Consider the following 27,332-nt stretch of genomic DNA (forward strand, 5'->3'; position numbering starts at 1 on the left):
GGTCTCTCTCTCTGACCCTCGCAGTGAGCAGATGCTCCGGTCTCTCTCTGACCCTCGCAGTGAGCAGATGCTCCGGTCTCTCTCTGACCCTCGCAGTGAGCAGAGGCTCCGGTCTCTCTCTCTCTCGACCCTCGCAGTGAGTAGACGTTCCGGTCTCTCTCTCTCGACCCTCGCAGTGAGCAGAGGCTCCGGTCTCTCTCTCGACCCCCGCAGTGAGCAGAGGCTCCGGTCTCTCTCTCTCGACCCTCGCAGTGAGTAGACGTTCCGGTCTCTCTCTCTCTCGACCCTCGCAGTGAGCAGAGGCTCCGGTCTCTCTCTCTCTCGACCCTCGCAGTGAGCAGACGCTCCGGTCTCTCTCTCGACCCTCGCAGTGAGCAGAGGCTCCGGTCTCTCTCTGACCCTCGCAGTGAGCAGACGCTCCTGTCTCTCTCTCTCGACCCTCGCAGTGAGCAGACGCTCCGGTCTCTCTCTCGACCCTCGCAGTGAGCAGACGCTCCGGTCTCTCTCTCTCGACCCTCGCAGTGAGCAGACGCTCCGGTCTCTCTCTCTCGACCCTCGCAGTGAGCAGAGGCTCCGGTCTCTCTCTCTCTCGACCCTCGCAGTGAGCAGACGCTCCGGTCTCTCTCTCTCGACCCTCGCAGCGAGCAGACGCTCCGGTCTCTCTCTCTCGACCCTCGCAGTGAGCAGACGCTCCGGTCTCTCTCTCTCGACCCTCGCAGTGAGCAGAGGCTCCGGTCTCTCTCTCTCTCGACCCTCGCAGTGAGCAGACGCTCCGGTCTCTCTCTCTCGACCCTCGCAGTGAGCAGAGGCTCCGGTCTCTCTCTCTCGACCCTCGCAGTGAGCAGAGGCGCCGGTCTCTCTCTCTCGACCCTCGCAGTGAGCAGAGGCTCCGGTCTCTCTCTCTCGACCCTCGCAGTGAGCAGAGGCTCCGGTCTCTCTCTCTCTCGACCCTCGCAGTGAGCAGACGCTCCGGTCTCTCTCTCTCGACCCTCGCAGCGAGCAGACACTCCGGTCTCTCTCGCTTTGACCCTCGCAGTGAGTAGACGTTCCTGTCTCTCTCTCTCTGACCCTCGCAGTGAGCAGAAGCTCCGGTCTCTCTCTCTGACCCTCGCAGTGAACAGACGCTCCGGTCTCTCTCTCTGACCCTCGCAGTGAGCAGATGCTCCGGTCTCTCTCTGACCCTCGCAGTGAGCAGATGCTCCGGTCTCTCTCTGACCCTCGCAGTGAGCAGAGGCTCCGGTCTCTCTCTCTCTCGACCCTCGCAGTGAGTAGACGTTCCGGTCTCTCTCTCTCGACCCTCGCAGTGAGCAGAGGCTCCGGTCTCTCTCTCGACCCCCGCAGTGAGCAGAGGCTCCGGTCTCTCTCTCGACCCTCGCAGTGAGTAGACGTTCCGGTCTCTCTCTCTCTCGACCCTCGCAGTGAGCAGAGGCTCCGGTCTCTCTCTCTCTCGACCCTCGCAGTGAGCAGACGCTCCGGTCTCTCTCTCGACCCTCGCAGTGAGCAGAGGCTCCGGTCTCTCTCTGACCCTCGCAGTGAGCAGACGCTCCTGTCTCTCTCTCTCGACCCTCGCAGTGAGCAGACGCTCCGGTCTCTCTCTCGACCCTCGCAGTGAGCAGACGCTCCGGTCTCTCTCTCTCGACCCTCGCAGTGAGCAGACGCTCCGGTCTCTCTCTCTCTCGACCCTCGCAGTGAGCAGACGCTCCGGTCTCTCTCTCTCGACCCTCGCAGCGAGCAGACGCTCCGGTCTCTCTCGCTCTGACCCTCGCAGTGAGTAGACGTTCCTGTCTCTCTCTCTCTGACCCTCGCAGTGAGCAGAAGCTCCGGTCTCTCTCTCTGACCCTCGCAGTGAACAGACGCTCCGGTCTCTCTCTCTGACCCTCGCAGTGAGCAGATGCTCCGGTCTCTCTCTGACCCTCGCAGTGAGCAGATGCTCCGGTCTCTCTCTCTGACCCTCGCAGTGAGCAGACGCTCCGGTCTATCTCTCTGACCCTCGCAGTGAGTAGACGCTCCGGTCTCTCTCTCTGACCCTCGCAGTGAGCAGATGCTCCGGTCTCTCTCTCTGACCCTCGCAGTGAGCAGAGGCTCCGGTCTCTCCCTCTCTGACCCTCGCAGCGAGCAGACACACCGGTCTCTCTCTCTCTGACCCTCGCAGTGAGCAGATGCTCCGGTCTCTCTCACTCCGACTCTCGCCGTGAGCAGACGCTCCGGTCTCTCTCTCAGAAAAATAAATAAATAATACAAATAATAAAATAAACTTCGCTAGCCAAGCCGCCGGCCGCATCAGATGACCATTACATGTATGTATGATCTGTACGTGCAGTGTATTTGTAAAGCGCTTTGAGAGTCGTTGATAAAGCGCTATAATAAATATAAGGATTATTATTATTATTTATTATCAACCCGCTCAACCAGGGAACATACCGGGGTGCTCCAGACTCCGAGCGTTACTGCAGCATCTTCGCAGCACGCGCATCCCTCCCTTGCCAATTATGCGGAGCCCCCTGCCCACCCAGCCTTAGCATGCTTAGGCTCAGGGCCTACAACCTCCATTGAGTTTCTAGGCATCATCCTGGACTCAATGTCTTTCCGGGCTTCTCTATCCTCAGAGAAAGTACAGCGCATCACTCTCCTCTTGTCAAACTACTTACAGGCAGACAGATGCACGAAACGGCAGCCGTTAGCCCTCCACGGCAAACGACTCTCATATTCACACTCCGGAATAAAACGGATCAGCTGGGAATTTCTTTCCCCATCCACATCTTCCGCCTGAACTCGTATCCCAGCCATACGAGCCACTAACCAAATACTTCAGCGCAAGATACGATGCATACGCAACGCCTCAACACCCACTCTCTCTCACCGAAACAGGGAAAACGGCCACACGTTTCTGGTTCCAGAAACACTTCCACAAACGTGTCGCTCACTTTGGGGATATGCTCAGAATATTATTCGAGCCATTCCTCCCGCATTGGCGCAGCGTCCACAGCAGCTAGACCCGGCATCCCGTATACAACCATCCAGGCCCTCGGCCGCTCGTCATCCCAAGCTTATCACGCTTACATCCACAACAATCTTAATGATCTCAGACACGCACACGCTTAAGTCAGCTGCTTTAATCCGACTCTTTTGGGGGCCCGTAATCAGCCCACGCAGATCATGCCGGAGACGGAACCCCCACTCTGAGTCTCCCACTGCACGGACCACAGCTCGTCCTCCCAGATCATCTCTTCACCCCCCTCATATCATTCACATATTACTTCAATAAACTTACAAACATCACCTTGTTGTGGCGTGGTTCCTGCTAGTGAAATGAGGTTAAAATGTTAACATAGGTTCAGGAGCATGGCCACGCCTAAAACTCCGCCTCGAACCACAACCACCCCTATTTATATCCGGCAAAACTTCCGGCCACTGCTCGTCTCATCCTTTCAACCCACCCTCCCTCTCCCTTTCTACCCATACAGTTCCCCTTCCGACTCACACCGAGCGATACATCCACCCATCCCTTCTTCCCTCCCTCAACATCCCTACATCCCTCATCCCCTCATCCCTACATCCCAACATCCCTCATCCCAACATCCCTACATCCCAACATCCCTCATCCCTACATCCCAACATCCCTCATCCCTACATCCCCTCATCCCAACATCCCTACATCCCAACATCCCTCATCCCAACATCCCTACATCCCTCCCTCCCTCATCCCTTCATCCCTACATCCCAACATCCCTCATCCCAACATCCTCTGCCCGTCACCATCTATATTCAAACGGTGCATGTTTATATACTGCGTATACTAACACCTTAAATCCCAGGTATCGTCTGGGGGGCCCGTAATCAGCCCACGCAGATCATGCCGGAGACGGAACCCCCACTCTGAGTCTCCCACTGCACGGACCACAGCTCGTCCTCCCAGATCATCTCTTCACCCCCCTCATATCATTCACATGTTACTTCAATAAACTTACAAACATCACCTTGTTGTGGCGTGGTTCCTGCTAGTGAAATCGCGATTAATCGCATATTTTTTATCTGTTCTAAATGTACCTTAGAGGAATATTTTTCAAGTTTTTAATACTCTTATCAACATATGAGTGGACAAATATGCTTTATGCAAATGTTTGTTTATTATCATTTGAACAATGACAAATATTCTCCTGAATATTTTCAATCCAACAACCTCTCTCTCTCTCTCTCTCTCTCTCTCTCTCTCTCTCTCTCTCTCTCTCTCTCTCTCTCTCTCTCTCTCTCTCTCTCTCTCTCTCTCTCTCTCTCTCTCTCTCTCTCTCTCTCAACCCTGTGTACTTATTTGCACTGAGCCAGTTGCTCAAACAGGCAAGCCTGTTTACAGTTGTCGGCGAAATGCCGCTCCTCTGTCTTCATCTTCAGTCAAAGCATGAGACTGAAGTTCCCACCTAAGGTCAAAATGCAGTCGACACGTTGGATGCGATCCGAATTATCTAACACAGCCCCTCGTCCTCCACAATGTTATGCTGGAGCCACCCATTTAGCTATCACTGTTGTTGTCCAGGCAAACCTTCAAGCGTTGTCTGCCGCAAGCGAGCTGCAGGAGCGGGGCTGTCAGCATCAGCTGGGTGCTTGGCTTGCTGTTTAAAACACCTTTTTTTGTATCCATATCTCTCGCTAGAATCTCCCACCATCCAACTAACAACAACAACAACGTCAAGCCTTTGGGCTCTGAAACTACGGGGCGGGCCGAGGACAAATACACATGCGTTAATCGCACGTTAAAATAATTAGTGGCATTAAAAAATGTTCAGCGCGTTAACTTGACAGCCCAATGTATGAGATAATAATCTTATACAAGACAATAAAACATGATCCCTTATTACATGCCTACCCCTAAACCTGACTCTAACCCTATACTAGTTTAAAACTCAAGAATAAAACAAAGTAAAACTCATTGCTTTTCTTATAAACCATAGATTAGCAATCTCACACAAATATAATTTTTTTTTACCAAATATTATAATCTAACAGTTTAAAGCTGAAATAATTCCTTCAAAACCATACAGTCCTGACATCATTCTGACCTCCAAAACAAAACTATGGTACCATTTTTAGATCCTGATGGTTAGGTATAGCTTTCATATTTGTTTCTGCAGTGACCACAGTGTGGATACAAAGCTGATATACTTACATTTTCTTAGCTTAAATGTTGAAAATTGCATGCACCATATTTTTGTTGCATCACTCCGTGGATGTTTATGACTCTAACTTTGCTTGCGGCCATTAACAAATGATTGGAGGAAGTGTGAAGAAGCCTTGCGGATCCCCTCACCAGCCTTTTCATTTTTGTTTTAGTTCATGCAACATACTTAGCTGGAATACTGCAGTTCTAAGCATAGCTCAGATTGTGGGGCACCAAGTGTATTGCCTAACATGTGTAGTGATGTTCTACATTCTGTAAATATAAAGGAATTAGCATGTTCAATGCTAAACTGGCAAGAAGATATGGGATTTTTTTTTTCTGTTTGCAAAATTGCTTTAAGGACTGAAAATATGCAAATAAAGGATCCCCATATATTTCCCACAAGAAACGTGTTCCACTGCATTGGCATTCCAGTGTTCTAAACAGTGCTTCGCTCCGACTAAATCAAAGCAGCCCAGTTAGGCATGATCAAAATTCAAATGAGGCATTCGTAAACAACATATACAAATCAATTGATGTGGCATTCAGGCTTAGCTATGGGGATTTATCCAAATGTAATCTTGCATAATATCAGCCATTCACACCCGTTTTAGGGTAATTATTCTTCATTATGATAAGATGCTCAACAGGTTGGCTCGGGGCACTGGGACTACAAGTTTCTGGCTGATGTGCTACATGATTGAGACTGATCACTGAGGTCCTCCGAGAATTTCCCCCTGGTAACCAAGGCATGCCGCGGTCTAGCAGGCTCATTACAACTGGTCATCATTGGCTTCCATGCATGAACTTGTAATTAGACTAACTAAATGGGTGAAAATCTTGAGGTATAGAAAATGGCCCAATAGGCTCGAAACTCTATTAATCCTATAATGGAAATCATTTATCATGCCTTTGGTGTGTGACCTCCACCTTTTGTATGCACTGCTTAATATTCTACCTGTATTACATGGCTTTGAGTCTCTTTTGGAACATCCTCTTAGTCCTCAACATTTTGTTCTTGAGCTGCTTTTACTTTCATAAGGTTAACCTTGAATTTCTGAGCAATTCAAAGACCAGAGGTGAGGCATGAGATGATTCCATTACGACACATTTCCATGTGCCCGTCATTGTCCAGTAGTGGTTGATATAAAGAATTAGAACTGTCCTTGTTACTTTACAAAAGGGTTTAACTCTGAGTGAGCACATTATGCAGTATTATGAAAACAGTTCATCCAACAAAAAGGGGTTTTGTGGGAGTTTTGCCATCATTTATTTTTCCTCCAAACTATTCTAAAATATACGACTGTAGGGAGGCTTATATAACATATTATCTACCATAAGTTATTTTGCCATAGAATCTATCCATACATTTCTGTGCTTCGCTTGAATTGACAGTTATTTATTTCACTATGATAGACAAAAATAGACATTTCAAATGTTATTTTACCCGTAAAAGTCAATGTAATTAATTTAATATAAACGTGTTTATCAAAATAAACTCTATATCAAACCTTTTAACATAATTGTACATATGCTGTAATAAAGGATTTTATTCAAATTGACCAAATGTACTACATAAAGTAAGGATTTCATTTCATTATTTATTTGTATGTATTCCTTTTAGAATATTTATCATGATGTTTGTAGATATCAATAGCTAGCAAATTATTTTCCTACTCTTTCTACATTGAACATTTTCCTATATCTGTCTTTCTTTATTTATATCTTATTCATATTTTTATTAGTTTTAATTTATTTTTCTCAGACTACAGTTTTTGGGCTTTTTACTTCATCAAGTATTTACTTTTACTTTATTTAGGTGCAGCCAGGTTTAGCTGAATAACACAAAAAGGCCTTTTTTTACTTGTATGCTATTTGACACATCATTAATCTGGAAAGCAATGGGAAAACATTTAATCTTAATAAAGTAGAAAATGCAGCAAGAACAAAAATCATACATAACTTAGCATCAGACTTATTTTAATTAGTTTGGGCAATTAAAGGGAATAGATTTGTTTTCATTGTTCATTTACTAACATCCTAACCTTGCCTTCTGTTAGAAACAAGGGGCTCCATTACTAATTACACTTTAAATTCATTAGCGTCTTGCCTTTACTGAACTGTGACTTTGCTGTTAACTGTTAATCCCCGAGTGTTTCCTCACCCTCACCCGGCTGCCCACTCTTCCAGCTCACCGTGTTGCTGCACTTCCACCTATCAGGCTGCAGGTAGTAAACAGGCAGAATGCAATGAATGGAAAATGGGTATTGTTGGAGGAACAACCGGCACCAAACAATGGCAAGAACGCCTCTCACCAATAGCCGGAGCTGCACGGGCGCTGACATCATATCACTCCCACATCTCCCACATCTTGATTTCCGCCCCACCCGCTCCTTTCCATTAGCGAGTCGGTCCGTGTCCCTGTGTTATTTAAAGCCAGAGATCCTCCCTCTAGCCGAAGCCACTGTGTTGCATCTGTCTGCCTCGCTGCTTGTGTGTCTCGGTGTGTGTGTGTGTGTGTGTGTGTGTGTGTGTGTGTGTGTGTGTGTGTGTGTGTGTGTGTGTGTGTGTGTGTGTGTGTGTGTGTGTGTGTGTGTGTGTGTGTGTGTGTGTGCGTGTGTGTGTGTGTGTGTATGAGAGTGCGCTAAAAAACCCAGGCAGCCAGTGGGAGAGCTAGAGAGTCGGGGAGAGAGACACAGGGAAAAGGCAAAAAAGCATCAGAGAAGGAACGGGAGTGTGAGACAGCTATGAAATTCGTCCAAGCTATTTGCTTACTGCTTCTCTGTCCAGCTTTGAGCCTCAACACCAGGTAAGAGATAAATAACAGCAGATGGCTGTCTTTATTTGTTCGCAGTTTCACCCGGTTAGAGACTCGGGAACAAAAGAGGGGGTAAAGCTTCAAACCGTGCTATGAGAAATCTTTAGATTACTAATCTAACGATCATTCCTGCTGAATGCCTTAATCCGTCCGGGTAGAGGCTCTCTGTGTGCTGAGCATGTCATAGACTGAAAGACTTGAAAGGACGAAGGAAGAGCTTTGCTGTTCAACTACGCTATTATCTCTGTCAGTTTCTGGGCAGGCTGAAAGACACTTGTCCTTTTGTGGTGGTAATTCGCTGAATGCAGTGCGTCCTGGATAGTGGTGACATTGCTTTTCGGGACTTTTGGTGTGTCTGGGAAAGAGCAAGTTGGAGTCAGGGACACTGAGGGAAAGGACAAAGCTACTTGTGTTGCAGTGTCTTAAAAAAGAGGAGGTCTATGTGTCTTTCTATGTGTGTGATGTAAGACTTTGGAAGAAGCCGAGGGAAGAGTGATGGGTAAAGAAGAGGGAATTGTGTTGATTAATTCAAACATTGATAAAAATCATCCTTCTTCTCTGCCACTGCCTTACACTATACCTTAATCAATCAATAAATAAATCAATCAATCAATGTTTATTTATATAGCCCAATATCACAAATGTTACATGTGTCTCAGTGGTCTTCACAGTGTGTACAGAATATCAGTATGACAATACTACACCCTCTGTCCTTAGACCCTCACATCGTACAAGGAAAAACTTCCGGAGAAAACCCACAGTTTAAAGGGAAAAATGGGAGAAACCTCAGGGAGAGCAACAGAGGAGGGATCCCTCTCCCAGGACGGACAGACGTGCAATAGATGCCATGTGTAAATTGAAAAGATAATATTGCAACATAGGTAGTCCAATGAGTGCCGTTAGAGCAAATGCAAGGCTCTGACTATACCATGGAGACATCATACGCAGGAACGCATGCCTAATACAACTTGCCTTTTTTCCATCTACTCCTCAGTGCCCAAAGATATTTTGATACTGTGGTTATCTTTTTCTGAGTAAAGGAGTTGAATGTTGAGGAATGCGTGCACATGGAGGATGATGGTCTCTGTTGTTAATGTTAGAATACAAATAAATGGCTACGTTCTTCATTGTGTGTTGCCAGACACCAGCATGGCTACTATGCAAGTTATTTTCTTTGCCTCACGAGTTACAGAAGATTGACATTTGTCAAGGTTATTGCCTACATCTTATCTATATGTCAGACGCAGCTTAATATACCGATGATGTATGAATCATACAAGTAGGGGTTGTATTGATGTATTAACTTCTTGCATTAATCAGTCAGCAAATGAAGCACCAATACACCCTTTAACCCACCTACAATGTTAATGTACACATGAGGCAAATACATAAATAAGCTTCAGGCAAATGCTTTGGAAACATTCTATCGGTTTTATCACCATTTTAAGTTTGCATACTGAGGCATTTTTTAAGCTATGAAAATGTGTTTTAAAACAGCATTTAAAGGTTTTTTTAAATAGTGTTTACTATCATCAGCCTTTGAGATGATCTTTTGGGCTCTAATTGGAGAGAGAGAAATGTTGCTTTTAATTTGGCAGGTCAGCACAGATTGTGTGCTACCTCTTCAGGGCAAATGTCATGAAAGGTAATTACCAGAACATGCATATTCAATCAGTGTTTTTATTAATTTGTTTTGAGACTCTACCCCTAAGGCTGGTTTTTGTCAAAGGCAGAAGGTTTTTCAAAGAATAGAGTGATTTCAAATGGAAAATAACTTTCTGATTTGCCTACAGGAAGCACAAGCTACCATGATTTAACATGCTTAATGAGGAAGAAAACAATTACAACAATTTAGTGACATTTTAACGATTGAACAGGCTCTGATTACAAGTTATTTAAACAATAAATGTTAAGCAGTTATTTTTTAGATCGCTTCATTTGTTGATTGAAGTTTAAAGTAATTATTGAGGCTTTAGTTTTTCTTTTTAAAAACAACACTAAACTGAGAGGTTCTTAACACCTTCTACTAGCTTCTTTTTTTGGAACTTGCTTTTTCTGAGTTGACTTGATGTGTTCTAAGTAAATCAATCATCAATCAATGTTTATTTATATAGCCCAATATCACAAATGTTACATTTGTCTCAGTGGTCTTCACAGTGTGTACAGAATATCAGTATGACAAAACGACACCCTCTGTCCTTAGACCCTCACATCGTACAAGAAAAAACTTCCGGAGAAAACCCACAGTTTAAAGGGAAAATGGGAGAAACCTCAGGGAGAGCAACAGAGGAGGGATCCCTCTCCCAGGACGGACAGACGTGCAATAGATGCCGTGTGTAAAGGACACACTGTCACTGTTTTAATCAATGACCTTTGACACTCATACTGGTGTATTTATTTGTATTTTAAAGGGGCCCTATTATGCTTATTTTCAGGTTCATATTAGTATGTTGTGTCTCTAATCTGACATGTCTCCATGCTTTAAGGTTCAACAAGGTCTTTATTTTTCTCATACTGCCTGTGCTGCAGCATCTCTTTTCACCCTCTGTCTGAAACCAGAGCCCAGTCTGCTCTGATTGGTTAGCTGGATGACTCTGTTGTGATTGATCAACTGCTTGGAGATGTCCCTTCCCTTAGCCTATCACATACAATGTTGTGAGCGCTAGCCAATATAAGCTTGATTGTTACATAGTGATGTCACAATGTTATGGAAGTATACAAGGTAGTCCAATCGGGGCATATAGGCAAGGTAGAGTGTGGGAGAGAAACTCCTTCTGGAGGGAACTTTGGATTTTATCCTTTGCAGACCATGCACAAAAAACAATATAACACACTACAGGAAAAGGCCCCTTTTGTTAGTAGGCTTTGAGTTTGTGAAAAGGCTATACTCTATGCTGAACATGTTTCTTTACATGTCATTGAACAATCCTTAATAAAGCAGCATCCACAAGGACAGCTTAATGTTTTCTCCTGTTTCTAAAGATTTGTCATCACCATCCATGAATGGATTCGATGAAAGGTCACTTCTGAACAGGAGAGTAGTTGATCCATGCCACCTCTCTGCTTCATCATGTTCCAAGGCTCCTGCTGCGGTTGACATGTACTTCCTCCCCTTTCAGATATACAGGATCAGCAATGTTTATAATAGCTGGCAGTAATTAGCTAGTGCATTTTGCTGCTACTGTATGTTGTCTTTTGATGTAGTGCCGTCCTAGAGTAGTTCTGCTGAGGCAATACCAGTTGGCAGTGATGCATTTGAATACAACTCTGGAAATTGGTTTTATTATTGCTGACATGGGTGATTTTATTAAAAGGAGCACAGAAGTGTCAACTTTAGGTCTTGTTTTCTGATGTACCTTATTACAAACTCAAAATATTCAGCTTTCTCTTTTTCTTTTGATCAAAACTACAAGCAGGCCAGGGGACGCTGCTTTTGATCAACACACAACCTTTTTTTACTTTGGTTGATTAGTTTCTCAAGCTCCTGTCATATTTTTGTTTCTATTCTGGAGGTCAACATCCTACATAAGGCTTATCATTTGTGACATCCTCATTTTTTCTTGTAATAGTGAAACATGGAGGAGACCGATGCAAGGTGTTTCAGCAGCAGGAAAATGAATTGTGACTGGAGCTGTCCAGTGTACGCATTGCTCTGCCTCCCTTTGCTTGATTCCCTATCATCACATCAGTGGTGCGTGAGAGAATCCATTTCTTATGTTATCTGAAACCTCCTTTCTGTGACCTGATAGAGTCGCCTTGAGGAACGAGAATGAATGAAATAGGAACCATTTCAATTTGTATGCATGATAGCAGCATTTTAAGCCTTTGCTCTACGCTTAATTCTGTTTTATAGCCTTCAAATCCCGTAGGCTCTCAACCTGTTAAACCCCAAGATCCCCGTCGGCGGGGACCCTGTTTTTTTTTTTCACGACACTGTGTCTCAGGTAGTGCTGCGTACCGGTACGCCGAACCGGTACTGGACTTGTAAAAAGTTTCGGTATAAGTCCGGTTAAAACCGGAACGTCGGGAACCGGTACTTGGACTCGCAAAAAAACTAGCACTTACATATATTCTCCTTTTTGTTATAAACCATCTAAAACCTCCCTGAAGGGAGAAGAGACTGAAAAGAGTCAAGGGAAGCTTATAAAAGTTAACAGCATTTAATTACACAAAAGATGCGGTGGTGTACAAATGAAATTGCAAAAGCAGGCGCTCTCCTCATCTCCCGTCAGCCCAGGTCAGGGGATAGAAGCATGGATGTATAATAAGAACTGGATACAGCGGGAGGCGGGGCCTCATTCATTCCTATGAGAGTTGCTCAATGGCGCATTATGACAAAATGGCCCAACTTTTGAGAGAGCGAAATGTCACAGATTACCCAGCATGCCTGAGAAGTACCCGTATGTGCACTCATAGAGCATGCGCAACTTTAACCAAAATGCTCGTTCACATCAAGCACGTCAATTTGCGTACACGTAACAGCACCGCACGTTCATGACAGCATGGTACTGGATTTATATTAACGAGGCGGCAGTTAGCAGCTAGCGGCTAGCTAGTCAATTATGCTAAATTACACATCAATTGTTATGTACTTTTATATTACGCTGACATCAGGATCTAGTGATATCCAAGCAACAGAGCTTCATTTAGCATGGTACTTGTGTGGGTTGTACATGAAACCACTTGGTAATATATAAAAATGTATATGCTGAAGCCTGTTATGATCAATTGTGAGTTAAAACTTTATCTAAAAAGTAAAGCTGATGATGGATTACTGTGGTGGAGTTAAAATAACAATAGCCTATTTCTTTTTTAAATGTGATGGAGTAAAAGGATAGTAACTGTGATTATGTTAAGTAGCCCACAAGTAACTAAAACAATTGCAAGTGTAATAAGAAGCCACAGGAACGTTAACCCTCTGGAGTCGGTGGACGCGGCGGCGCGTCCAGGTGCGCATAATTTTACGTAATTAATCATATATTTTCGATTATAAGGAGTAGAAATATGATTCAGATATCCGCGGAATCGCTGGAAGAGTAGCTTTCCAGCGGTATCTCCTGTTTGACTGTAACCAGAGAGGCTTCTTAATTCTTAAATTTCCCCTCCTCGACTCCCCTCCTCGAGACTTAGTCCCGCCCACAGGAGATGCGAGCGGAGGACCGAGGAGGGGAACCGAGGAGAGAGGAGGGGAAGCAGCAGACGTTTAAAGAAATGAGAACTCCTCTCCTCTGAGCGGTCATATTAAAGCGACGTCCGTTCATAATTACGTCACAACAGCTGCATCAGCTGTGGAGTGTTTTGTCATATTTTATAATCTCTGTTAGATCAGCTGAACATTGTTCCCCCACATATTTACTTTGAATTCATTGAGAGTGCGGTATAATGAGACAATAACAGGTTACAGATGCGGACACACACACACAAATATATGCAATTTAAAGTATGAGAGCACTCTCATAATAACGTAACACAATCAGAGACTGGATATATCCCCCCCCCCCTCTCTCTGGTCGCTGAAATGGGGAACTGAAATTAGGGCCAAAAGTTGTATTGCAAGTATTAAAAGTAAGCAGAGGACACCAAACCAACTGAGACCTGTCTGTCCACCGCATCTGCGCACTGTACAACACACACCTACACACTGTACAACACGCACCTACACACTGTACAACACACACCTACACACTGTACAACACGCACCTACACACTGTACAACACACACCTACACACTGTACAACAACACACACCTACACACTGTACAACACGCACCTACACACTGTACAACACGCACCTGCACACTGTACCACACACACCTACAGCTCCTAAAGCATAATCAGGCTACAGTCGTTGTGTATTTTATTATGTGAAGCACTAAATGGTCTTAGAAAAATATCGACTCTTTGTTTGTAGATATCTACTAAACTAAAGCAAATAAAGAGAGTATGCATGTTATACTGAGTGATATATATTGTACACACCCCTGCTGAAAAAACCAGCATGGACCAGCATGGTGTTGACCAGCATGGACCAGCCTATGTTGTGTTTTGGTCACCAGCATGGTCTACCAGCATGGACCAGCATGGACCAGCATGGACCAGCATGGACCACCAGCATGATCTACCAGCATGGACCAGCATGGACCACCAGCATGGACCAGCATGGACCAGCATGGACCAGCATGGACCAGCATGATCTGCCAGCATGGACCAGCATTGGTCCATGCTGGTCCATGCTGGTAGATCATGCTGGTCCATGCTGGTGACCAAAACACAGGCTGGTCCATGCTGGTCCATGCTGGTGGACCATGCTGGTGACCAAAACACAACATAGGCTGGTCCATGCTGGTAGATCATGCTGGTCCATGCTGGTGACCAAAACACAGGCTGGTCCATGCTGGTGGACCATGCTGGTGACCAAAACACAACATAGGCTGGTCCATGCTGGATTTTTCAGCAGACCAGAATTGATCTATCACCAGCTTATGTTAGTATTAAATATACAATGTATTCTGGTAACTATCAAAATAAAGACATAGTGTTCATAACAGTATTTTTATTTAATAAATTATACATTAACAATACAATAATATTACAAAAAAAACCTACATCTAAATAAAAATATCATCTATAATAGATGCATTATTTAGAAATAACAAATATAATTCAAAATGTAAATAGCAACAAAGAAATTATAAAAAAATAATGTTCAAAGTATTTTTTTTCTTTTTCTTGTTAATATCCATTATCTTCTCTGTTATGTATCTTCCGGTCTTTGCCAATCCGGCCAGCATTTATTGGTCTTTCTCGTACAGCCACTGCTTGAAGCAAACTGAAAATAAGAAACAACAATGTTTTAACAAATCGTATTAAATTATGTGATGACAGAACTGTAAACAGAATAGTTATTAACTTTCTTCCTTTACTTGGCATTCTTCAAAAATACACAGATTGCAGCACATCGTTTCACGTCTTTGTAGAGCCTTTCTCAGCAGTAGAGTAATGTGTTGGCAAACCTTTGTTTCCTCCTGACAGATCACTTAAAGGTATACTCAATTCAATTCAATAGCTTTATTAGCATGACCTCAGTTACATATAGTATTACCAAAGCTCTGTATAGTTGCAACATCTATACAATATATATATACAATATATATATATATATATATATATATACATTATATATACTCCCCCTTGTGGCCAAAGGGGGACACAACTCTTGTCTTCAGATGTATGCTTGAGTGCAGGAAATGTAGCTCAGTGACTTTTGTCAACTAAACATAAAACAATACATATTTTAGTAAACGGGACATTATAATCTCTGCACATTAACTCTATAATTGCCTATGCCATGGTGCCAAAATGAAATGAAATAAACAATATATAAACCATAAACAAATACAGAAAGTCGTGTTCACTGCAGCGATCTATTTCACACACAAAACTATGTAAGATCGAAAATAAATGTTGTAGTCTTTTTGCATATTAGAAACAGAGTTGGCGACAGTAAGACTGCGATATAATGTTTATGTAGCAATAATACATATGACATCTATTTTTTTAACGTCTCCATTACCGATAAAAAGATTGTTAACGTTGGACCTTAACGGTACCACGGTCTTTAATAATTCAGCCCCGGGGGCCCGTTAATGCTGGGGCTCGGTACCCATCCCTAGTTTTAATTATTACATCATCAATATTACATTTCAAATAACCAAGAACTTGGTATCTCACAAAGAGCAAGTGGCTAGTGCTGCTAAGAACATACCTTTCAAAACTGATAGCTTCTGTGGGGTTAGAGGCTGCCTGGTGGTCTTGGTGGTGGGGCATTCCTTTCCAGTCAGGCTCCTTTCCCCTAAGGTGTCGGTGCCCCAAAACGCCACAGCCAACTCCTTCACGAACATGGAGTCCCTTGTGTTGTTTTTTATTTTTGCCCAGACCTCTGGACGCACTGGAATCTCCCCTTGCAAGTCAATGACAACAATCTGAAACATAAAATGTGTAGTAGCCTATACATAAAAGCTAGACACCAATATGAGACTGAGGAGCAAAAATAAAAAAGCTCCACTATGGAAATAATATATACCTTCCCATGTGGCTCGCTCTTTGAAGGGGAATTATTGGGGTGTGTGGGTGTCCAGGGTGCAGGCTCACGCTGTTCAGGTATCTCAGATTGTTCTTCTACAGAATGTGAATAAGACAAAGAAAGGACAAAGACATTTCATCAATAGTATAAATTCATATGTGTATATCTCGATGGGCTGATTGTTTACACATTTCACTGCCATCTTGTCTGTTTCTTTTATTGTAGTTGCTGATGAAAGTTAAAATGCAAAATCGATCCAAGACTGTCATTATTATTTGCTTGCAATTTAAAAACAAATGTACTTACTTTGTGAAAATACCTGGTTTCATATTTTATCCAAATTAATGTTTAGATTTGCTGTCCTGTAGGTGGTGACTTCCCCTTCCAGCTCAGCTTTGGAATCCTCCAATGTAGCAGATCTTTATAATGTAATGAAAAATAAAATGATCAACAAAACAGCCTTTTAGCCTACCACCAGTCAAATCTGTTATTAAATGTACCTTCTGTATTAACCGTCTAAAGATAAGTTCCTGTTGTAATTGTGCAGCTGTATTATCTGGGAAATAGAAGAATCGGGTAAGGATTCGGTATTGGCAGACAATCAATATCAAATTACTCGGATCGTTATAAGCATCAGCATTTGATCACCTTTGTCTACTTGCAGCTCAAATACAAAGATAACTCCACTCCTCTCCTACCACTGCTTACCTCTAATAAGCCTTGGTAGAACTAGTCATAGGGTCCAGGACTGACTGAAGACATGTGGAACAGAGTCCCATACAGGCATGGTTCCATGTACAGGAAACTGGAACTTTGAACAGGTGTTTTCATCTTTTCTGCCTGAAGATTCACAAGTTCTTGATCAGGTGTTTGAAGTGGACTGGCATGATCCTTTCTGCAGCAAAACAAAGAAAACATTATTAATAATAGCAATGATGGTAACAACAATAATATTAGTATAACTATTTATATAGCACTTACACAATTGCAAAGTGATTCTCACTACAAAAATAAAGAACAAAACAATATCATCAATACAAAAAATAAGCATTAAAAGACGATCAGAGACAAACATCCTCTTAAGTAAAAGACCAAATCATGTCAAGCTTTACATCTTTCAGTCTTTACAATGCACTGTTGGAAATTACCTTCCAAATGCTAAATTCAAACTCAAAAATAACTGGGTAGCAAATTGCTTTACCTGATAGAACAACACATCCTCACTCCCAGGTCGGCCTATGTTGACGTTATGTCAAGTCCCCTGTCGGCTTTTTCCAACGCAAGGGGGGGGGCCTTAGCGTCCATTTTCAACGCAAGAGGGGGGGCCTTAGCGTCCATTTTCAGCTTTCCGGGATGTCCATGTGCTTCTATGGACGCTCATGGAAGCACGGCATTCGTTTGTGTCAACTGCCCTTAAAGGCAATGAAGACACTACACTACCCAGAATCCCCAGCTATCGTTTGGACTACACCATGTGCTCTGTTTGACAAACCCCGTGATAGTCCTCAAGCTCTGTGATTGGAGAGTGTGCTCCGAGGGTTACCGAGCCTCGAACAGCACTTGAAATGGGATGGAACCACGGCAGACTGTTCAAAACTGGATTTGAACGGGTCCACCGCGTCCCCCCCTCCCCCACCCCGTCCCCAGAACTACACATGCTGGCTATTCTGTTTCGCAACATGTTCTCTATGGCACGTCTCTACTGGGAGTTGTAGTTTTAAAAGACGTTTTCGTATTTCCCATAATAAGAAGTTTCCAGTATTAAACTGTGTACATCCCTGGAGGTTTAGGGGACAGGAAACACTCACATTTAAAACATATAATTAATAAATGGGTGAAAATTACTGGTGCCCATAATGGGCAGTATTAATATATATACCCACACGCCAGCTAAGGTCAGAAGAGCTTTATTTAACAGCTGGACTTATGTTTGTGACCCCTCCTGTTGTTAATTGATAACATTACATTACATTACATTAATTGATAAGCCTGAAACATGCACTTGTCAAGGTTCAGAGGCACATTTTGCAAATATGGCAGTAGCCATCGATCAGCTTAAGATAAGATATACTTTATTGATCCCAAGTTGGAACATTTGCGTTACATCAGCATGTGTAACAGTTAAATATGCAGTGGTGTTTATTTGAAAATCATTTAGTATAATCACACAAATTCTGTGTTTTATATTTAACAATTCTGTGTTCTTTATTTATTGATTGTTCAATACCTGACAAGGCCGGAGATGAAATATCTGCATACATCATAAGAGTATAATACATTATGTATAATATCAGTTAAAATAAGTGCTTCAACATAGTTAACATTGCTGGAGGTATGCACACATATTGATAGATGTCTTGTAATGCACTGTTGAGGAACCTGCGACCCAAGTTTTTCATTCAGTGCAGAACTACACCATAGTTGTGTAGGCCTATGATATGTCAATAAACCTTAGAACATCTTGAAATCTTGAACGGGATGTGCAAAATAGTCATTATATACAGTCTTTAATTAACTATTAGTAGAGAATAACGAGTAATGAATATACTTTATAGGGATCCTATTAATATCTAATAATAAAAATAATGAAATTCAATAACATGCTTTAACCACCAGGTGTCTCTTTATATCATCTGTGCACCTTTATGGTGTAAATACAGCCTATCTACCAATTGGATCAAATATAAAAGTGAGCCGAATTAGTGTTGATACGGCAAGGAGACGTATTGTGTGAAAAGAAATGTAAGATGTTGTTTAATGGCTGATATATTTATGATCCACGTCACGTTTTCAGTTCCTCATGTTTGTCTTCTCATCAGGGCTATAAATACAGAACTACGGCAGATATGTAATATTTAATGCAGCCGAACTGTGTATTACAATGCCGTTATGTGATGACTTTGAAAGAGAAAAGCAAGCACACTCGGAATAAGGTATTATTTTATTTTGTTTAAATGTTTTCGGTCTGTTTCCGGTATTTGTTAATGACGATGTGCTGTGAGATGTGAGACTGGAATTGCACAGGGGGAAATAACGTATCTTTAGATACGGATTTTGTTAAACTAATATGTTTGCGCTGTGGACCAACACTATACATTGACGGGGAAGGGGGTAGCAATAAAGATAACACCATTAAACAGTTACACAACATAACAGAAATAATATCGATAGCAGCGTCTCTAGCAACCACCTTGGTAACAATGAAAACGTTGGACGCAATTTCCTGAAGTAATCTTCGTAATAACTAGCAAACTAAAGATCATGTACATCCACTGCACACATAATCTGAAATAACAACTCATATTTCTCGCATCAAATGACATCAAAACGCATTTTAATGGCCAAACTAACTTTAAAATAGGCATTTTACACCCAGAATAAAACGAAGTTCGGCCATGTTTTCTTTTTCTGCAGGGAGAAATGATAGCTGGGGATTCTGGGTAGTGTAGTGTCTTCTGCCATCCTTTACTCCGAAAAAAGATTTGTTTCTCCGAATCGAAGGGAAAAAATACAAAAGCATTGCACACAATTTAAACCAATCAATGTTGTGTAATTAACAAGGATAATCTGGTGTTTTTTAGTCGATGAGTAGTGCAGATATCACTGTAAAATCAATCGTCAGTAAGGGGAATATTTACTTCCGGGTGTACAATTCTCCGCTATCCAATGAGAATGGACGCTCACATTGCCTTTAAGGGCAGTCGACACAAACGAATGCCTTGCTTCCATGAGCGTCCATAGAAGCACATGGACATCCCGGAAAGCTGAAAATGGACGCTAAGGCCCCCCCCCTTGCGTTGAAAATGGACGCTAAGGCCCCCCCCCTTGCGTTGAAAATGGACGCTAAGGCCCCCCCCCCTTGCGTTGGAAAAAGCCGGCAGGGGACTTGACATAACGTCAACATAGGCCGACCTGGGAGTGAGGATGTGTTGGATAGAACATGTTCCACACGGAGCAGCAACCATCCGGATGGGCCTTTTGCTGCATATCATCTCCTCCCTCTCCACTGTTTCCAGTAGATCTCTGCTGCCTCTTTCCAATAAAACTGAAATGCCCCAAAAAAAATCATATTTAAAAAGTTAAAAACAATACATTCTGGCATTAACATGGATTTGAATCTCACCTTTTTCCTGGAAGGCCAGGAAGTGGTTCCCTTTAAGTCCACAACCAGTCTTCTCTTTCTTTCATCCTCCGAAAATCTCCCAGCATGCACCAGGAAGAAGAAGAAGAAGAAGAAGAAGAAGAAGAAGAAGAAGAAGAAGAATTGTTCAGAACATTTTCCTTAAAAATAAGAAAAACATACCGATTTCTTTTTTAGAGCATCCATTTCTGTGGATATCCCTTCACAATGATCAAATCAAAACATCTTCTAGGATCCTTGGAACTCTGATTCGTTTTGGAGGATTTGAAGTTGAGTCCTGAATCTCTTGGGTTTCTGTCAAAAGGTAAGTGTAAGTGAAGCTAACGTTAATGTTTAATGTCCATGGTAATGATTTTACCTTACTTTAATTTCGGTAGTTTATATAAATAATTAAATATATATATGGCTTATGAAGTCTGCATACTCTAACCGTTAGAGTATAACGTTAGAGTAAGCCATCTTAATGTACCAGTAACTAATATATTATATATATATATAATATATATTCATTACTGGTACATTAAGATGGCTTACTCTAACGGCTAGAATAATACATATATTATAATATTATATAATTCATATATGCCGTATATACATATATATATTATTTGTTAGGCCTATATATATAGGCCTAACAAATAATATATATATGTATATACGGCTTATGAAGTCTGCATACTAACCGTTAGAGTCTAACGGTTAGAATAAGCCGTTGGCTACTCGCTTATTAATGTTAATTGGTAGCCTAATTATTCGTACCTTTCCCAAGCAGAACCTGGCCGTTGAAATATTTTTCTTCCCAAAGAATGGGATAGAGGATGTCCGCTTGATATGTTTTTAGGTTGAAGTTTTGGATGTTTGTTATAGGTAGCTACAATAGCCTTAAATCCGTCCGTGTATTTCACATAAGCAAACATCCTGGCTGGCAGATGTCGGGCCGAACGGATTACTTGTATACATTATTGGCCTCACGCGCTACCTATTTCTTTTGCGCACGAGACACTGCTCTGGAATCTTGAATTCTAGAATGTTCTTCTAAGAGCTGTCATTGTAGCATGAAACGCTGTCATTCATCTTATTATGTAATGCAGTGGCGCGATACAGTCTATTATTTTAGTGCCTGTTTTTGTCAACCTCCTTATTATGCTGCAGTGGCGCGATACAGTCTATTATTTTAGTGCCTGTTTTTGTCAACCTCCTTATTATGCTGCAGTGGCGCGATACAGTCTATTATTTTAGTGCCTGTTTTTGTCAACCTCCTTATTATGCTGCAGCGGCAATAGCTTGCAACTAACGCTAGCTTCTGGCTAACGTTAGCTTACAACACGCGAGCAAGCAGTTAACGGGAGTTTGCAACTAACGGGAGTTTGCAGCTAACGGGAGTTTGCAGCTAACGCTAGCTTGCCTCCAACGTTAGCTTGTTTAACTCAGCGGCCAAGTATTTTGCTTGCCGCTAACTAGCTAAATGGTTCTCCAACTAGAGAACCATTACGTTAACGCTACCATTTTAGCCAAAACTCATAACAAATGTAACTAGCATATCATTTATTAACGCTATCGTTTTAATGCAGTATTCAGGACACCATCGCTCACCCTTTACAAATAATATTTGTCCCTTGAAGAAATCGTCCTCCCAGCGTACCCAATATACAGTGTCAAGGTTACTTTGTATATATTTCTCCCTGTCAAAGTCCTTGATATAAGACGTCGGAACAATTTATTTTACTCCGTCGTCCAAGTATTTCACGTAGGCAAACATTTTTGCTTGATCTTGTGGTTGCTGTGTGGGTCAGTCCAGAGCCCTATAATAGAGATTATAGATCTCTGGATCAGTCGAACATCTCCTGTCTCTCAGCCAATCACAGAGTGAATTTAACTCACGCGCTTCCCGCTTTGTATAGTTAAATATAATAAGACAAGTAAATACCATAGACTGCATTTCTCTTACAGTTTGTATCTGTGTGCAGTAGACGTAGTATATAGATATATAATGCTTGCAATCTTTTGAACTCTAGCAACACAGATAAGGTTTACAAATTAAATTATACTAATCAGTTTAGAATATCCAAGTTTCTTTTTTGGCAAATAAATTACTTTTATCTAAAAATATTCATTGTTTTTTCTCATTTAAAATTACAAATGTAATCTTGTAAATGTTGTGTTTTGTCTGAATATGTACCCCTCTCCCTGGCTCCATAATATTACATGTAATGACCCCCAATGCCCCCCCCCCCCCCCCCAGCTGTATATCTCATATTATTTTCCTCTCCTGTTCTGATGGAGCTGTAGCTGTGTCTCTCACATCTGAATTTATAATATCGATCTTAACAATTATTTATTTTTTAAAGTGTGGATTTTTCTCAGTACCTTTTTTTAAAACCAACAATTGAGTGTCACCTTACACTGGTGCTATAGTCCGAGTTAGTAAAAACTGCTCGTTAATTTAAATTGTTCGGTTTTTACTGTCAGTAGAATAATTTCAACCTATTATTGGTGAAATTGCCATTCATTAGTCAGTCTGTTAATGATACCCATGTTCTTTTTTCATTTTAGAATTTCAAAACGGAAGTACTTGGAGCCTCACAGTACAATCAACGCTGAGCTAAACTGAAAAGTGGACATTTTGATGTAAGTTAATTCATGATATTTTTGTGTTAAACCTTTCAAAGTATCAATTCTGTAATTATTATTTTTCATTCTTACCTGGTGATGTCATTTTAAGGTGGCAGATGACTTCAAAAACAATTCAGGGTTACACGTTGCAGATGTTGAGGTGAGCGAGGATTATGCTGTTTCAATTTATGTAAGACATTATTTTGGACTGGACAAAACAATGTTTTCTTTATCCTGTGCAGACCATGCAGGGCTCAAAGCTATCTTTTAAAAGTGGTTGCCAGGCTGGCAACCAGGCATCAGCTTTTGGTTGCCAAAACTGAAAATACGGTTGCCATTTTTAGTCACCTTGTATTTTAAATAATTAAGATACTATACAGTTATACATCAACTTAATAATGAACATGTGACACAAAAGAATGTTCAAATGCTTTACAATAAGTAATTAACACAATTATTTTAAACCTAAGTGGTAGTAAACTTGTCCACCCTCAATTGCTGGTATACAAAATACCAGTAGTGCAGCTGCTGTCATGTTCTTCACAGATCCACAAATGAATTGAGCAAGTCACTAGTTTCTTGGTCATCCGTTGTCTCCCTTTCAAATGTGTTTTTTGTTTACCTTTGTGCTGACCCCCACCATAGATGCACTGGCCCTTCAGCATTGAAGTCTTGAATTGGCCAGACTAATACATGTCTAATGTTAAATAAATGAAAACCATTCACAGCTAAGAATTAGATATTAATTATTAATGCTGTAAATTACCTTTAATATGTCTAACTATATTTAAAATGTGTTACCTTTGTATAGAAGTGATTATCATTTTATGCCAATATTTAAATGGTAAAGTTTCGTTTTGCACTTTTATTTTGGTAGTAATAAGATCGGGACTCTTATTTTGAATGAACTTTTACCAGAAGTGAATGGACAACATTCCTCTTTGCTTTTCGTCCGGGTTCATCTTGCGCTTTATCAGTTGAATGAATCACTTTGAACATTCGTTTGAGATGTTGACGGGTTGGCCAAACCTTTTACTCCACAGTCAAACAACTTAATTAGCTTCGCCATTTTTTGTAAAATAAACACACGCGAGTAAACGCGCATCGCTTTATGGCTCGGTAATCACACCAATGCACATGCAACTTAAGTATCAGGTTCCGACTGGTCACAACAATAATTAAATATCACTCTTAATACAACAAATAATTAATTTTTATCTATTTTGGGGTGCACATTTTGCTGTTTGCTGTCCTTATTTCTTTATGTTAAAAACTGGTTGCCACTGAAGGCAACCAAAGGCCAAGAAGTGGTTGACATTTTTTCTGAATGGTTGCCAATGGCAACCTGGCAACCGTTACTGTCGAGCCCTGCCATGTCTCCACGTACAAGTTATGTCTCAAATGTTGAGGTAAATGCAATCACAATTCCCTTTGTGCTTTGGGTTGTCATACATTTCTGTATTCACTCACATTGTATGCAGAACCTGCATTCTTAAATACATGTTTTCTGATGTTTTTTTCCATTGCCCAGCAGATGGATTTGGATTCCCCATTTGAAGGCACTGTTTTTCTGGAGTCCTTAATATAAGACGTTGAAACGATTTCTTTAACTCCGTCGTCCAAGTATTTAACGTAGGCAAACATTTTTGCTTAATTGATCGTTTGATGTGGTTGCCGTGTGGGTCATCCAGAGCCCTATAATAGAAATTCTACATAAAGAAACAGGTAGATTACAAAGAAATGCATTTGATGCTCCCAGTTATTTGCATTATCCATCCTATTATATTGTTTTTTTTCTTCCACATTTAGGTGCCAGTAACACATGTTACTCTGGGGAGAATTCTGGAGGCAGGCGAGACCCCACTCCCCAGAACGTTCCTTGCTCGCCTACACCAAGACCTGGACAACCCAGGTGGACTTGGGGCCTTTAGCATTGCCGGAGGGGACACACGGAATTCTGGAGCGCCCCCGAGAAGAGATATGGGCCAGAGATGTAAATACATCCCTTCTTACTTTTAATTTCAATATTTGTTTTCCTTGAACTGAAAAATGTATAATATGTCATTCCAGGTCCTCAAACATTACATCTGCATGTCTGCGGATAGCAGTTAATGGACCAGCACCAGAGTATAATACAACAGTAACTGATTGCATTTTATCGAACTGCTTTGTTTTCAGGGTAGATTTACTTTACCCGAGGGTGTCCATTTCTGGCTATTTCTGACAACTACTACTGAGTAAAATATTGTACTATTTAGTATGCAGAACCTATATTCTTAATGCAGCTAACGCGAGCTTGCAGCTAACGCGAGCTTGCAGCTAACGCTAGCATGCCTCGAACGTTAGCTTGTTTAACTCAGTATTTTGCTTGCCGCTGACTAGCTAAATGGTTCTCCAACTAGCAATTGCTAGTTGGAGAACCATTACCTTAACGCTACCATTTTAGCCAAAACTCATAACAAATGTAACTAGCATATCTTAGTTGGTCATTTAGACAAACATTTTTTTCTGTGCAAAATGAATATTGCCATACAGGAATGAAAAGTCAATAAATAAACATGTTGTTAAAACTCACACGTTTTTGTTGTTTGTCACAAAGCGTGCACCGCCCGCTTTCAATATGGCCCATACAGCTACATTTTAAACGAGCTCCCTCCCAAAATAAGATTCCAGAATGTAATGCTTACAGGTCTTTGGTTTGGTTCTTTATATGATCATTATAGTTATAAAAACACAAGAGAATAAAGTAAACGGGTATAAAATACTATATGACAGTAAAAAAAGTTTTTGTTAATAAACAAGAATACAGTTTGAAAGGGGAGTGATTTATAAAATATCCATAAAGAAAAATAAAATCTGTTTACAGTTGTGTTTCATCTGGGTGTTGAGAGATGTATCCATAGATCTCTTAATTTTGCTCTCAAAATGCACCAGATTGATGCTTTTAACTTCAACATTTAAAAAAAATCTTCCTGGGGTAGCATGGGACCCCCCTAGAGGAGGTTAGGTCCGCCCCTCACTTTAATCATGTTCACATGGATAGAAAACTAAATACATTTGCACACATCTTGTGTCCATATCTTTCTGTTTTGGTGGTCATGCCACAACTGTGCACGTGCATGCATACGAGAGTCATGGTAAGATATCTGGATTAAGAGGTTGCTTTTTCTTTGCACAGAATGAAAGAAAGGCCGAATGAATGGGCTGTGATTTTAGTTTTTTTAAGCAGAGGTCAATCATTTGTACGGCCCTCGGAGGATGTTGAACAAATTGAAATGGTCCTTGAGAGGAAAAATGTTCCCCACCCCTGGGTTAATGGGTACTTTTGGTTGCGGCTTCTGTCTGTTTTTCCTTCTGTTTTACTGTATATCATTGTGTATGTAATGTCTATGCCTCTGGAAATTTGAATTGGTATTTTCTTACTATTGTGTACAAATAGCAGTTAAGCTATTCAGCATCGTAAAAGCAATTAACATATTAATTGATAACATATGAATGTATAACTCAATAATTTAGGTTAAAAACTATACTTAGTTAATGAGCCAGGGGGTTGGTTGTGCCAATGTAGATGGACCATGTCTCATAGTGACTTTTTAAAAGGTCTATAGTTTTGAAATGCATTATAGCAATGCAAGAATATAAGCTTTCTATATGCTATTACTCCTTATTTCAACCGTATATCATTGCAATTCTTTCAAAGAAATTCTACATTTATCAGAATTTTAACTCTTTAAATGTTTGTTTACGTAATGCCATTGCTTGTGGGGTATTTCTTTCTTTATGTAATAGATCAATGATTCGCAAAAACAAAATGCATTTGTATTTGTAAAGACAAACATGAGAAATTGCTATATATGGTCGAAAATAGTAAAAAGCTACATTTTGAAGTCAATGTCATAATTATTTTATGCTGCAAGATAGATCTAATATTGTGTTTTTTTAACGGTAATCTTTTGGGTGTGAGTGAACAAATGTATTTAATATAGATATTCTATGAATTTGCAGTTATTTATGTTATGTATAACTGAAATATTGGTATGTTTTTGTATTTCATGCCATCTTAATAATAATAGATTTTTTTTTTTCATACCATGTTATAGCATGGACCAGCATGAAGTTCATGATGGTCCATGCTGGAATAACGGTTTTTGCGTCAGCAGACCAGCATAACGACCAGCAGTCCATGCTGGTCCCTGCTGGTGTCCATGCTGGTCCAAGCTGGTCCAAGCTGGTCCATGCTGGTCATTATGCTGGTGGACCAGCATGGACCAGCATGGACCAGCTTGGACCAGTTTGAAGTCCATGCTGGTCCATGCTGGTTTTTTCAGCAGTACTGCTCTGCTTTCTGCACCTCACAGCTGTTATCACTGTAAACATCGCGTTGCGATGAGAGCAGGTTCTAAAATAATATCCAGGGGATGCATGCAGAGCTGTCATTGGCTGAGATAAGTCCGGCCGTGCGTCACCCCTCCACCGTTCCCGGAAATGCATCCGCGGAGGAACCATCAGTGTATCCTCGGTTATAG

At 41.5% G+C, this 27,332-nt stretch overlaps 2 protein-coding genes and 3 long non-coding RNA genes across 6 annotated transcripts in view; 2 read left to right on the plus strand and 3 right to left on the minus strand.

Annotated features, from left to right (window-relative positions):
- The window catches only part of lingo1b (leucine rich repeat and Ig domain containing 1b), a 57,760-nt gene extending 50,060 nt beyond the window's left edge, over positions 1 to 7,700 (minus strand). Inside the window, exon 1 of the mRNA XM_034103569.2 lies at positions 7,468 to 7,700. Coding sequence (XP_033959460.1) covers positions 7,468 to 7,500 — 33 coding nt within the window. The 5' untranslated portion in view covers positions 7,501 to 7,700. The remainder of the gene's footprint in view (positions 1 to 7,467) is intronic.
- A 103-nt stretch (positions 7,701 to 7,803) lies between these two features.
- Positions 7,804 to 27,332, plus strand: part of luzp2 (leucine zipper protein 2) — a 244,598-nt gene continuing 225,069 nt past the window's right edge. The window contains exon 1 of the mRNA XM_034076049.2: positions 7,804 to 7,961. Within this exon, the coding sequence (XP_033931940.1) occupies positions 7,900 to 7,961 (62 nt within the window). The 5' untranslated portion in view covers positions 7,804 to 7,899. The remainder of the gene's footprint in view (positions 7,962 to 27,332) is intronic.
- Positions 15,318 to 16,922, minus strand: LOC117439914 (uncharacterized). Its single transcript, XR_004551200.2, has 5 exons — positions 16,761 to 16,922; positions 16,553 to 16,608; positions 16,359 to 16,471; positions 16,053 to 16,147; positions 15,318 to 15,951 (listed from the first exon to the last, which is right to left on the minus strand). It is a non-coding gene; the product is annotated as an uncharacterized lncRNA (long non-coding RNA).
- On the minus strand, positions 20,000 to 21,210 carry LOC117439934 (uncharacterized). Its single transcript, XR_004551207.2, has 3 exons — positions 20,953 to 21,210; positions 20,176 to 20,251; positions 20,000 to 20,097 (listed from the first exon to the last, which is right to left on the minus strand). It is a non-coding gene; the product is annotated as an uncharacterized lncRNA (long non-coding RNA).
- Positions 20,399 to 25,338, plus strand: LOC117439922 (uncharacterized). 2 transcript variants are annotated; one of them, XR_004551206.2, is made up of 5 exons: positions 20,399 to 20,497; positions 22,747 to 22,821; positions 22,916 to 22,966; positions 24,616 to 24,799; positions 24,877 to 25,338. It is a non-coding gene; the product is annotated as an uncharacterized lncRNA (long non-coding RNA). The 2 variants fall into 2 exon arrangements; XR_004551202.2 differs by lacking the exons at positions 20,399 to 20,497; positions 22,747 to 22,821; positions 22,916 to 22,966 and adding an exon at positions 24,352 to 24,531.

The sequence above is a fragment of the Pseudochaenichthys georgianus genome, chromosome 3 (genome assembly GCF_902827115.2).
Source record: "Pseudochaenichthys georgianus chromosome 3, fPseGeo1.2, whole genome shotgun sequence".
In the NCBI taxonomy this organism is placed as follows: Eukaryota; Metazoa; Chordata; class Actinopteri; order Perciformes; family Channichthyidae; genus Pseudochaenichthys; species Pseudochaenichthys georgianus.